Source organism: Chiloscyllium punctatum, chromosome 4 (genome assembly GCF_047496795.1).
Source record: "Chiloscyllium punctatum isolate Juve2018m chromosome 4, sChiPun1.3, whole genome shotgun sequence".
Classification (NCBI taxonomy): domain Eukaryota; kingdom Metazoa; phylum Chordata; class Chondrichthyes; order Orectolobiformes; family Hemiscylliidae; genus Chiloscyllium; species Chiloscyllium punctatum.
In genome coordinates, this window is record NC_092742.1 from 22,257,125 (window position 1) to 22,270,745 (window position 13,621).

At 41.4% G+C, this 13,621-nt stretch overlaps 1 protein-coding gene across 3 annotated transcripts in view; it reads right to left on the reverse strand.

The window, feature by feature from the left end:
* Positions 1–5,881: 5,881 nt before the first annotated feature.
* The window catches only part of rps6kl1 (ribosomal protein S6 kinase-like 1), a 42,892-nt gene continuing 35,152 nt past the window's right edge, over positions 5,882–13,621 (reverse strand). For all 3 annotated transcript variants that reach the window (XM_072568240.1, XM_072568238.1, XM_072568239.1), the window contains exon 11: positions 5,882–9,470. In XM_072568240.1, coding sequence (XP_072424341.1) covers positions 9,354–9,470 — 117 coding nt within the window. In that variant the 3' untranslated portion in view covers positions 5,882–9,353. The remainder of the gene's footprint in view (positions 9,471–13,621) is intronic.

The following is a 13,621-nucleotide window of genomic DNA, read 5'->3' on the forward strand; positions in this document are numbered from 1 at the left end:
CTGTGGGGCGAAACCTATGCAGACACAGGGAGAACATGCAAACTCCACAGTCACCCGAGGCTGGAATCGAACCTAGGTCTCTAATGCTGTGAGGTAGCAATGCTAACCACTGAGCCATCGTGCAACCCCAGATCATTGTGGCCATACTAGCTCCTGAAAGAGATAGCCTGCTAGTCCCATTCTCCAGCCCTATCTCCGCAGCTCTCTAAATTCATCACTTTCAAACATATATCTAGCTCTTTTGAAACCTCCTATGGAATTTGCCTCCAACATTCTCCCAGATAGCACATTCCAAATTCTAATCACTCTGAGTAAAGAAGTATCTTAGCTCAGTCCTAGCTCTCTTGCTGACAATCATGAAAGTGTGACCTCTAGTTACTGACATAAAAACTAGTGGAAATAGAATATCATTCTTTCACCTGTCAAAATTGTTCATCATTTTCAACACCTCAATAGAGTCACCTCCGAATCATCTCTGCTCCAAAGAGAATAACCACAATCTCTCCAATCTTTACTTGTATCTAAAATCTCTCCTTCCTTCCTATTATTCTAGTAAATTTCCTTTGAACTCGCTCAAGAACTTTAACATTCTTTCTTAAATTAGGTACACAGAACTGAACACAATACTCCAAATGTGGTCTGATCAATGATTTGTTAAAGTGGAGCATCACTTCCTTCCTTTTATATTCTAAGCCTCTATTTATAAGCTCAAGGATCCTAGAAGGCTTCTTAACAACTGTTTCAACTTGCCTAGCCACCTTCAGAGGATCATCCACATGAACCCTGAGGTGACTCTGCTCCTGTACTCCCCACAAAGTTGTACCACTGATCATGTTTCTTCTACTAAACACACATTTTTCTGCATTGAAATTCATCTGCCAGGTTTCTGCCCATTTGGCCAACTTGTCAATTCCTTCTGAAGTCACTCAGTGCCATCCTCAATTCACTATTCTCCCTAGCTTAGTGTTATCTGCAGGTTTAGAGATTCTGCCCTCAGCACCCATCTCCAAATCATAGTCATAGAGTCATGGAGATATACAGCCGTGGAAACAGAACCTTCAGTCCAACTCATCCATGTTGACCAGATATCCTAAGTTAATCTAGTCCCATTTGCTAGCATTTGGTCCACATCCCTCCAAGTTATGTTCTATGTTCTTCCTATGCACGTACGCATCCAGATGCATTTTGAATGCTCTAATTGTACCAGTCTCCATTACTTCCTCTGGCAGCTTTTTCCATATATGCACTGACCTCTTAGATCCCTTTTAAATCTTCTCCCTCTCATGTTAAATCTATGCCCTCTAGTTTTGGACTTTCCTACTCTGGGAAAAGACATTGGCTATTCACCCTATCTGTATCCTGATGAAGATCACCCTTCAGCCTCTGACACTCCAGGGAAAATAGCCCTATTTATTCAGCCAGGACTTCAAAAACCATGGTCTGAACACTGATATGTGGGGAACACTATTTTCAACCAATCTGCGATCTGAGAAATGCCATCTATACCTACCCTCTGTGACCTATCTTTTAGCCAACATCTAATCAATGCTGCCAAGCACCTATTAATCCCAAACACTTTTAATTTGCTAACCTGAAAGTTCAAATGTACAACATCCACAGCACCATATATTTACCTTTTGCCTTATTATGGCCTTCAACAGTTTTCCCATTGTGGACGTCAAGCTGACAGGTACGTAGCTTCCGGGGTTATCCTTTGTCCCTTGCTTAAACAACAGTGTGTGCATTTGCAATCCTCCAGTACCTCAGGACTAATCCTGTGTTCAGAGGGGCCTGGAAAATTTCTGTCAACAATGCCACAGTTTGCTCCCTTAACTCTCTCAGCAATCTAGGATTCATCCCATCTGTGCCTGGCAATGTCTCTACTGGAGTGTGCCTGCATTTTTAGCCTCTTCTTTATCCATCATTGTACTTCTCAGCTGCTCAACACCTATATTTTAAACTAGGCCATTGTCAGAATCTTCCAAGTTGATAAAGATAGAAACAAAATAATCATTTAGTACGGAGAAAGTGAGGACTGCAGATGCTGGAGATCAGAGCTGAAAAATGTGTTGATGGAAAAGCGCAGCAGGTCAGGCAGAATCCAAGGAGCAGGAGAATCAACGTTTCGGGCATGAGCCCTTCTTCAGGAATGATTCCTGAAGAAGGACTCATGCCTGAAGCGTCGATTCTCCTGCTCCTTGGATGCTGCCTGACCTGCTGCGCTTTTCCAGGAACACATTTTCAGCTCTTATCATTTAGTACATCTACTACATCCTTAGCTTCAGTGAGCAGCTTACCCTTCTTGTTCCTAATAGGTCCTACTCTGTCTTTCACTAATGCTTTACCACTGATTCATTTGAACAATATTTTATTATTTGTTTTAGCACAACCTGCGTCCTTTCCTCATGCTTCCTCTTAGCCTCTCTCCTGAATTTGAAATACTGCTCCTATCGCTATACATCACATGCTTCTTTTCTCTTCCTTATTTTCTCATTAATATCCTTCATCAAAAAGGATACTCTAGCTTTGGATACCCTGTATTTATTTTCCATGGGTATATACCTAGCTTGCACACTATTCATCTCCCTTTTGAAATTTTCCCAATTTTCATCCATCAAAATGTGTTTCCAATCAATTTGCTCAAGTTCAACTTTTAGACCCCTAAAATCTGCCCATTTCTCATCTGTGATATTAATCACTGACTGATTGTTTTTTTTTATCATTTTTTAACCTCAATTGAACCTCATGTTATGATCACTTCTTGCCAAATGCTTCTCCATTTTGACATTCTCCACTTGCCTCACCTTATTCCTTAGGACCAGCTCCAGCATAGCCCCTATCCTGGTAGGACTGTAAATGTATGGCTCATTGCAGGAGTTTCTCCCCATCTGCACCCCAGACTCTACTTTTTGCCCCAGGTTACCTTAGGGTAATTGAAATCACCAACTGTCAGAACCCTACTAGTCCCGCAGATTTCCACAATTTGCCTACAAATACTGTCTTCCAGTTCCTCTTTATTATGTGGAGGTCTATAACAAATAGTCAACAAGGTAATTGCTCCTTTCCTGTGTCTCACCTTCAACAATATGGATTCTAATTCAGGAGCTGTATCTTTTTCAAGGGTGATGATACTATCTTTGACCAAGAGTGCTACATCGCTTCCCCTTTCACCCACCCTGTTTCTACTGAAAACCTCATAACTCAAGATGTTTAGTAACCAGTTCTGTTCTGACTTGAGCTGCATTTCTGTTAATGCTACTATGTCATATGCCCCCAGAGCAATTTTTGTTTCAAGTTCCTCAATTTTGTTCACTGTACTCCTACGTTTGCATATACAATTTAACTGTATACTTCTCTCTTTCTTGCCTAATGAAGGGTGATCATTTCTTTGTTCAAGGTCAAAACTTAAACCTTCCCTTACTCACCATCTTCTCTCTCTTGCCCTCTCTGATATTTCCAAAACTGGGCCCATTTGTGAACCTACACCCCCACCCTCCCTCAACACACACACACACACACACACACACTTAAATTCACCACAATTACACTATTTATACAAATCTTCTCAAAACTCTAACGTTATGTACTCTCTCAGCCAGAATAGTTAATTTTCTGCTCAGGTGAAGCCCATCTCTCTGAACAGCTTTATCCTAATCCAAATGTCCAAAACGAAGCCCCTCCTTTCTACATGAACCCTCAAGCCACAAATTTACCTCCCTGGTCTGCCTTCACCTAAATGGTGAAGCTTGTGGCACAGATAGTATTTCTGAGATCAATGTCCTGGAAGCCCTGCATTTCAATCTACTCCATAACTCTTGAAACAGATCCTGCAAGACCTCCAAGCTGTCCCTTACTATGTTTTTGGTTCCCACTTGAACCCACTACCATTGGTTGTTCAGCCTCCCTTTCCAGAAGGGCATCCAGTCATTTCAATATGTCTTGAACCCTTGCACCAGGAGGCAACATACAGGCACATGATCTTAGCTCCAAACTAGATTGTCTATCCCTCAAACTATTGAGTCACCTACTACTATCTTACTAACCTGCCTACCAGTCTCTGTCATCCCACAGTTGCCTCAGTTGCTGTGGTTTTCCCTGAAGTCATCCACCACCTACTTAGTCATGTTACTCACTGAATAGGCATTTAAACTTTCATACCTGTTAAGACAGCTCCAAGGAGCTCTTGATTTCTTGGACCTGCTGTCTCCTTTCCTTTTGACAAATGCTCACCCACTCACCTGCCATGTTTGCACTCCTCCTTGCCTGCCTATCATGTTGCGGAGTGACTGCTCTCTCATACAACTGATCCACAAACCTCTCTCCTTCTTGTATGGTACATAGCGAGGACAGTTGCTGCTCCAAATCAGGCACATGTTGTTCAAGAACTCTTACCCTCTGGCACTTTATGCAGATGGAACTATCTGGATGTCTTGTACATTCAATGCCTCGCACATCACAAACGTTCCCAGAGTCCTTACCATCTTTATCGGTCACGATGATGCATAGTGCTGAAGTTCTGCTGTTTCTAAGCTGCAAACAATTTTCTAACAACCTATCTCTCTTTTTAGTTCAAAGAGGGAGTGAGGGAAACACTGCTGTTCTTTGACAGCTGGCTGCTTACGATCCCCTCCTTAGTTGTGGTGACCTCTGCCAGAATTCTTACCAACACCCCCATGTCTAAATGCTCTGCTATTGCATTCTTTAGCCTCTTTCTCCCCTCAATAACATGATAAGCTACATAGCCTATAGTGGAGATGTTTGTCTGTGACCCTTTTAAAAAAGTTGTTAGTTTTTTTCCAAACTTCAGGAACTCTTTCAGAAATAAGGATTCTTGGAAGATTAGTACCAGTGCATCCACTAACTCTGTAGCTACTTCCTTTAATATCCCATAACACATCCCATTTAGTGGGCGGCACGGTGGCACAGTGGTTAGCACTGTTGCCTCACAGCGCCAGAGACCCGGGTTCAATTCCCACCTCAGGCGACTGACTGTGTGGAGTTTGTATGTTCTCTCCATGTCTGCGTGGGTTTCCTCCGGGCGCTCCGGTTTCCTCCCACAGTCCAAAGATGTGCAGGTCAGGTGAATTGGCAATGCTCAATTGCCCGTAGTGTTAGGTAAGGGGTAGATGTAGGGGTATGGGTGGGTTGTGCTTCGGTGGGTCAGTGTGGACTTGTTGGGCCGAAGGGCCTGCTTCCACACTGTAAGTAATCTAGTCCAGTGAACCCTTTAGTTCCTCAGTACCTTTTCTCTACTGAGTTATCGTAATCATTTCCTCTCTGCCTTTGCTCCTTGATTATTTAATAATTCTGGAACATTAGCATATTCTATTGTGAAGACTACAATGAATTTATGAAACTCCTCTATGATAGCCTGGTTGCTCATTATTATTTCCTCCAGCATTTTTTTAACTTTCAAATACATAAAGAAGAACTGAGACGCTAAAGAACTCTTACAGTCTGTGTTGATATTCAGATTCATAAGTGTTTCTCTACAATCCAAGAAAATGATATAGGGAAAGTCACTATGAGGGAAAAAAAAGTATGTGGAACAATATTTGGCTGGCAGAAATTGCTGTTTAGGTATTTGTATTGAAATTTTTATCTTATATTTGTTTAATTTTTCTCTTTTGTGTATTTAACTTATGTTCTTTGTTAAAGAACATCTGCAACCTCCTAAAAATGTTTTAATGCCTAAACACCTGAACAGACAACTGCAAAATTAAAACATATAACCTATGAAGCCATGTTTAATGCTGGCTGGGATCTGACTTATCCAGCATTACCATCAAGTATGACTGTAAGTGGCCCAAACAACCTCCTTCAGTGCTTGTAACAATTCTGTGATTTTGTGAATTCATAAACAGTAAAAAGGCAACAGAAGAGGGATAAATAGTTTTTCTTTTTAAAAAAAAGTAGATAAAAGAATTCATTCATGACAATTACAAATGTCCTTCAGCAACAATAATTAGCTTTTGACATTTTAACAGAAAGCAGTAATAAATTTAGCTGTACTGTGCATTGCACAGTTAACATTGAAGCATAGACTTTTAATTAATAAGCAAAACATGGGCATTTAGCTAAAAAAACGAGAAGAGGGAGATGCAGGAAGTTCAACTAATGACTACTTGCAACTGGAGGTAGACAGACAGATGGATGCCAAGCTCCAGAGTCAGAACTGTGAATACTTTACAATGAAAATTATTTATACCATGATGCTAAACATGTAATCACTGCAGCAGACATCATGTTGCAGCAAACACTAGGATAGAATACATGCACCATTAGCATACTCGGCATTAACCAAATTATTCCCTCTTTCAGAAGCCAGTAAGACTCCAGAACAATACATTTATATCAGATTAACCAGCCCTATGATATAGCTTTATTGGGAGACATTACAAAATTCAGTACTGGATCCTGTCCTGTCTGTACTTTAAAGTAAAAGATGGTTTCACTTGTTCTGAAAAAAGGACAGAGAACATGGAATTGGAAGGCTAGAAAAGGAAAGTCACTCAGATTGAAGTTGTCAAGGACAACGATCTTCATCTGTTCAAACAGCTGACTAAGCAGAGCAATCCAAGTCATGAAAGGAGTAAAAGCTTTAACCACAGGTTTGCACACTTACAGATGTAAGAGACTAACTTCTGTAATGGCTCAGAACTAGTAGGAGTGTAAAGACCATCTTATTTCTTTTTCTTTGTTTACAATTGTGGACTGGAATGAGAAAAGAACTGGTGTAAAATGCAGGGAGATTGCTGCAGTTCTTTAAAATAGTAATCTGACACCGATTGTAAGTAGTGTTTACACAGCTACTTCTTGGACTCTTGTGATACAGTGGTAATGTCCCTACCTCTCAGCCAGCAGGCCTGGGTTCAATTTTGGAGCAGATGAGGTGTGTCTCACAACATCTCTGCTGAACAAGTTGAAAAAAAATACTTCAAGCAGTAGTGAAAGCTTAATTTTCGGTTGAATTGGAATCAGAGTGTGTACAAAAGGAACTTTCGCTGGTAATAAGTACCTGATTGGTCAATGGACTTGTGACTGGTTATTGATGACAAAGGTCTGCCAACAACTCTATGATTGGGTCCCTGGTAACTGAAACGACTTGGGAAAAAGAAGTTAATATTAGACAGTCAACATGGGGCTTTGTCAAGGGCAGCTCATTCCTGACAAATGTAATTGTGCTCTTTGAAGGGGTGATACCGGCAGTGGGCGAGGGTAGCGCTGGGGATGTTTGTATAGCTGAACTTTCAGAAAGCATTTGCTATGGTGCCACATGGCAGGTTGGTTAGCTTTTCTCAGATTGAAGACTAGTTGAAAAAAGTGCTCCCCAGTGTTGGGACCCTTGCTTTTTCTGATTTACACTGAATGGTAAGGTCCTAGGGAATGTTGCTGAACAAAGAGCCCTTGGAGTGCAGGTTATTAGTGCCTTGAAAGTGAAGTTACAAGTAGACAGAGTAGTGAAGGTGATGTTTGGTACGCTTGCCTTTATTGGTCTGTGCATTGAGCATAGGAGTTGGGAGGTCATATTGAGGTTGGACAGGATATTGATTAGGCCCTCTTTGAAATTGTGTGCGCAATTCCGGTCTCCCTGGAAAGATGTGGTGCAACTCGAAAGGTTCAGAAAAGACTAACAAGGATGTTGCGAGGCCTGGATTTGGAGGGTTTGAGCTATGGGGAGAGTTTGATTAGTCTTAGTGTAACTGGCTTAAATGTGCCTTGTAGATATCCAGTCTTAGCTACATTCTGCTGCTGCTCATGGCTGCGAAAATTGTTTGACAGTCAGCATAGGTACGCAAATTCCCCGATCGTCCAAGTCCACTCTGTTGTCCTTCCGGCTTTCTGTATCAGACACTGAGAGGTGATCTAACAAAAGTTTACAAAATGATGAGGGGCATGGATAGTGTGAATAGCCAAGGCCTTTTCCCCAGGGTAGGGGAGTTGAAAATTAGAGGGCATAGGTTTAAGGTGAGAAGCAAAAGATGTAGTTTAAAACATCTCGAGCCTCAAGGTCACTAGTTTACTTTTCCCTTAGCAGTTTTTGTAAGCAGTGGCTCTTAACTAGTAAACCTGAGAGTTAAAGCATGTGAACCTACACACCTTGTGTCTTCTTGCAATCAGGTGCCAAAGGAGAATCAAGGATTATGACATCTTGGTAAGCCAAAGGAATCACAATAAACCCTGACTTCCAAGTCTTCTCTCTCTGCCCATAACATACATGTTGTATTTCTGCCCACATGCGTGTGTAGAAGGGGAGTTTATAAAGGGTTTAGAATTTCAACTAGTTGTGTCATATGCAAATAGTTCATAATTATTTACCCATTTATTCATTACAGATAGTAATCCTTGTTAAATGTAGAATTCTATTCTGTCAACCTGGAGCTATAGGCAAGTAAAGTGGGGAACTCTGTGTATTGTTAAGAATCTTTAGCAATACTTCTAGGGGTAGAGGGGCTTGCTTTCCAGAGGAGTGACATGTAATAGCTATCAAAATGCAGATCCCCATTCACTGACACATTTGAATCAAACTGCTTCAATGCTTTTTGTTAAAATTCTGTAAGATATTTAGAAAACAGCAGTCTGGCAGCTCTGGATTATTGGAAGCTCAATATGCGACCTCACAGGATAGTGGGACATAGGTACATGCTCAGGACCCTTTTCTCATTGAAGTTCCCAAATGTCTGATCTCACACCGTCAGATACTTCTCCATGATAGGAAGGGGAAACAAGAGACGTCCTGACAAGATTTCACTCCTGATCCAATTAATCAATAGGCCCCATTTTAGTTTTAGCATCATATACCTTGATACATTTTTGAAATTCAGGCAAAGGCAGTTGGGGATTACCAACCCTGACTGTATTTGTGAGCTCAGGAGAAGTAGCAAATCTGATCATTTGGTGTAGAAAGTGGTTATTTGCTACAGAGATGCAAAGAGAAAGACAAATACATTAAACTGCAAAATTGAGAGTCAGGGGATTCCCTTATGGACGAATAGGAGCTGGCTGCCAGATAAAGGGTTCCTTAACCAGGAAGAGCCTTTATGTCTATGTATATCTCATCACAAAAATGATTAACATCACTTGATCGAGGTTTAAAATTCACTGAAGAGCGTCTGATTGGTTCTTTGCCAACACAGGCGTTGTTGCAGTGAGCTGAATGGACCCATGACCAGTTTTAGTGTTAGTGTAACTAGCTTAAATGTGCCTTGTAGATCTCCAGTCTAGCTACATTCTGCTGTTGCTCATGGCTGCAGAAACTTTAAGAGTCAGCATCAATTCCCTGATCGTCCGAGTCCACACGGTTCTCCTTCTGAGTTTCTGTTGTTAGGTAGAGGATTTTTTTGCAAATCGCCTCATCTATAACCATTCAGCTTGTTCCAGTTGACAGTGCTGAAAAAGGAGTGAGATTTTATCTCCTGTGCTCCATTCTCACCAGAACCAAGCCGGCAGCGATAATCCCATTGCAACAACTAGGAGAAGGGAGAGAGGAAAAAAAAAATCAAAGTGAAGGAAATCTAGCTGACCTTAGCTTTGTTTGTGCTCAAAACAGGCACACAAAAAGACTATAAACACTGCTGGAAATAGACTATTAACAGTGTGGAATTATCACCTCAACCCTCCCAAGGTCCAGTTTAGCATGTTGGATGGCTGGTTTTTCAATGTACAGCAAACCTGTGTTCAGTTCTCTCACTGGCTGAAGTTACCACGAAGCATCTCTCCTGTCACCTGAGATATGATGGCCTTCACACTAAACTACCACCAGTCATCCCTCTAATCAGAGAGTAGCTTTACAGTCCAGTAGGACTGTGGTAACTTTAGCTTCTTTTTAAAAACACATTTCCTCATTTTCTACCAAAGTCACCAGAAAAAGAATCATATCATATATGCTTTCCTCACAATAAATGTTTAGTTAATCATATTGTGGATTCCAATGTTTGTTATCAGATCATCCTACTAACTGAAGCCATCACTTTAACGACCAAGGTTATTCACCTTTCATTAATCTTAAATCATGGTGCACTGCAATTGCGGACTTTTGAAACCACTAAGAACATCCACGTAAAAATAGTGTGTAGCTCAAAATAGATCCTGTTAGATGGATAATTCCATGCTCTTATCCATTCCTCAGTGTAGTCTGCTGTTTGTTGGTTAGCATAGGCTGAAAGGTCTATGACTCTATGACTATGATGTGGTGATACTGGAGGCCTAGCTTTTGGGAAGGGTGATTAGTATGAATGCATCCAGAACCTCAACCTGAGCTACGAATCTTCTCAAAACTCGGGTGATTAATATTTATAGTTTCAAAATATCAGAAAGATGGAAAAGGAGGATGAAAAGAAGTCAGTCTTTTTTTTTAAGGAGAGCATGCAATACTGGAGATGAGTACATTTCAGAGGGTTCAAGGACACAATTGATTTGACTAGACCTAATGAATAATCAGCACGCAATTTGATTGCCCATTGTAATATATAGACCATCAACTAGTGGAAAGGATGCAGAAGAAAAGATCTACAATAAAAATACAGAAAGGAGTAAAACATCAAAGTACTTATAATGGGAACCTTAACTTAGTCATTTGATATTGGCTGTCATAGCATTAGTGCAAGGGACAGTGAGGAACCCTATACGTTTTTGGAAGAACTTTCTCCTGCAATACGTGCCCAGTGTAACAAGAAAGGAGACACTGCTACACCTTTTCTCGGGAATGAGATGGGCCAAGTAGATCAAGTGACAGTGGCAAACATTCAGGAGACAGTGGTCTTTGTATGGTAAGATCTAAGATGATGGGAGAAAATGGCATTCTTTTCGCCAGTGTAAGGGTAATCAATCAGCAGAGAGCAAGCTTCAGCATGGAAAAACCCAACAGACAGAAATCAAAGGCTGGTGGGAAAAACAGTGGCTGATCAATAGGCTACCTTCAAAATGGAGACGGTTTGGACACCGTCAAGATGTACTCCCTCAAAAAAAAAGGAAAGATGATAAAACAAATCCAGAGCTCTCTGGATGACAAAGACAGCAGAAATTAAGTTGAAGAGCAAGAAGTGCACTTGTGACAGATGTCATTACGAGATATAGTTGAGAACTACATAGAATAGAGAAAATCCAGAAGGGAGGTGAAAAAGCAAATGCAGTGAAACAAAGCAATTATGAAAGAAGACTAGCAGCTAACATGAAAAAGGAAAACCCCAAGTCTTCAATAGGATTTTCAACAGTAAAATGGTGATAAAAAGAAATGGGGCCCAATTAGTGACCTAAAGTGGCATTAACATAAAGGCAAGTGAATGGCTGAAGTGTTAAAGGATTAATTTGCAACTGTGTTTACCTATGAAGCAGATGCTACCTAGCCATTCTGACAAGAGGAAGAAACCTGGTCATAGAATCATAGAGAAGTACAGCATGGAAACAGACCCTTCGGTCCAACCCATCCATGCTGACCAGATAGCCCAACCCAATCTAGTCCCACCTGCCAGCACCTGGCCCATATCCCTCCAAACCCTTCCTGTTCATATACCCATCCAAATGCCTCTTAAATGTTGCAATTGTACCAGCTTCCACCACATCCTCTGGCAGCTCATTCTGTACACGTACCATCCTTTGCATGAAAAAGTTGCCTCGGAGGTCTCTTTTATATCTTTCCCCTCTCACCCCTAAACCTATGCCCTCTAGTTCTGGACTCCTTGACCCCAGGGAAAAGACTTTGTCTATTTACCCTATCCATGCCCCTCATAATTTTGTAAACCTCTATAAGGTCACCCCTCAGCCTCCGACGCTCCAGGGAATACAGCCCCAGCCTGTTCAGCCTCTCCCTGTAGCTCAGATCCTCCAACCCTGGCAACATCCCTGTTTATCTTTTCTGAACCCTTTCAAGTTTCACAACATCTTTCCGATAGGAAGGAGACCAGAATTGCACGCAATATTCCAACAGTGGCCTAACCAATGTCCTGTACAGCCGCAACAAGACCTCCCAACTCCTGTACTCAATACTCTGACCAATAAAGGACAGCATACCAAACGCTGCCTTCACTATCCTATCTACCTACGACTCCACTTTCAAGGAGCTCTGAACCTGCGCTCCAAGGTCTCTTTGTTCAGCAGCACTCCCTAGAAAGTTACCATTAAGTGTATAAGTCCTCCTAAGATTTGCTTTCCCAAAATGCAGCACCTCGCATTTATCTGAATTAAATCCATCTGCCACTTCTCAGCCCATTGGCCGATCTGGTCCAGATCCTGTTGTAATCTGAGGTAACCCTCTTCACTGTCCACTGCACCTCCAATTTTGGTTTCATCTGCAAACTTACTAACTGTACCTCTTATGCTCGCATCCAAATCATTTATGTAAATGACAAAAAGTAGAGGACCAGCACCTATCCTTGTGGCCCTCCACTGGTCAAAGGCCTCCAGTCTGAAAAGCAACCCTCCACCACCACCCTCAGTCTTCTACTCTTGAGCCAGTTCTGTATCCAAATGGCTAGTTCTCGCTGTATTCAGTGGGATCTAACCTTGCTAATCAGTCTCCCATGGGGAACCTTGTCGAATGCCTTACTGAAGTCCATATAGATCACATCTCCTGCTCTACCCTCATCAACCTTATCAGGTCCTGGGGATTTTTCTGCCTTTACCAGTTTCAAGACATCCAGCACTTCCTCCTCTGTAATACGGACATTTTTCAAGATGTCACCATCTATTTCCCTACAGTCTATATCTTCAATATCCTTTTCCACAGTAAATACTGATGCAAAATACTAGTTTAGAATCCCCCCCATTTTCTGCGGCTCCACACAAAGGCCGCCTTGGTGATCTTTGAGGGGCCCTATTCTCTCCCTAGTTACCCTTTTGTCCTTAATGTACTTGTAAAATCTCTTTGGATTCTCCTTAATTCTATTTGCCAAAGCTATCTTATGTCCCCTTTTTGCCCTCCTGATTTCCCTCATAAGTATACCCCTACTGCCTTTATACTCTAAGGATTCACTTGATCTATCCTGTCTATACCTTACATATGCTTCTTTTTTCTTAACCAAACCCTCAATTTCTTTAGTCATCCAGCATTCCCTATACCTACCAGTCTTTCACCCGAGAAGGGTTTAAAATTCACAGATAACCAATATGTTATCTTTATAGCTTAAGTTGTTGGTACTTAAGTTTAATTAAGCACCAGGACCAGAAGAGATACTGAAGGAAGTGACTGCGGAAATTTCAGAGACACTAGCAATGATCTTCCAACCTCTTTTAGATTGAAGATGATGCCAGAGGATTGGAGAATTACAAACATTAGGCAAGATAAAAGTCATGGAGTAAAAAAGGACAGTAGCAATATGGATGTAAAACCGGCTGAGAAAGAGGAAATGAAAAGAAATGACGGATGGGCATTTTACAAGCTGGAAATTGTGGGACTCTCCAGGCGTTAGTACTGGGACCTTTGCTTTTCCTGTTACATAAATGATCTAAATTTTGGTGTGTAGGGGACGATTTCAAAGTTTGCAGATGAGAAGAAATGGGTAAATGAAAGCCATGAAGAGGGGGGATGAAGAACTTCAAACAGATAGTGACACTTTGATGGAGTGGGTAGATAGGTAGCAAATAAATTTCAATGCAAGTGTGATGCATTTTGGTATAAAAGGAC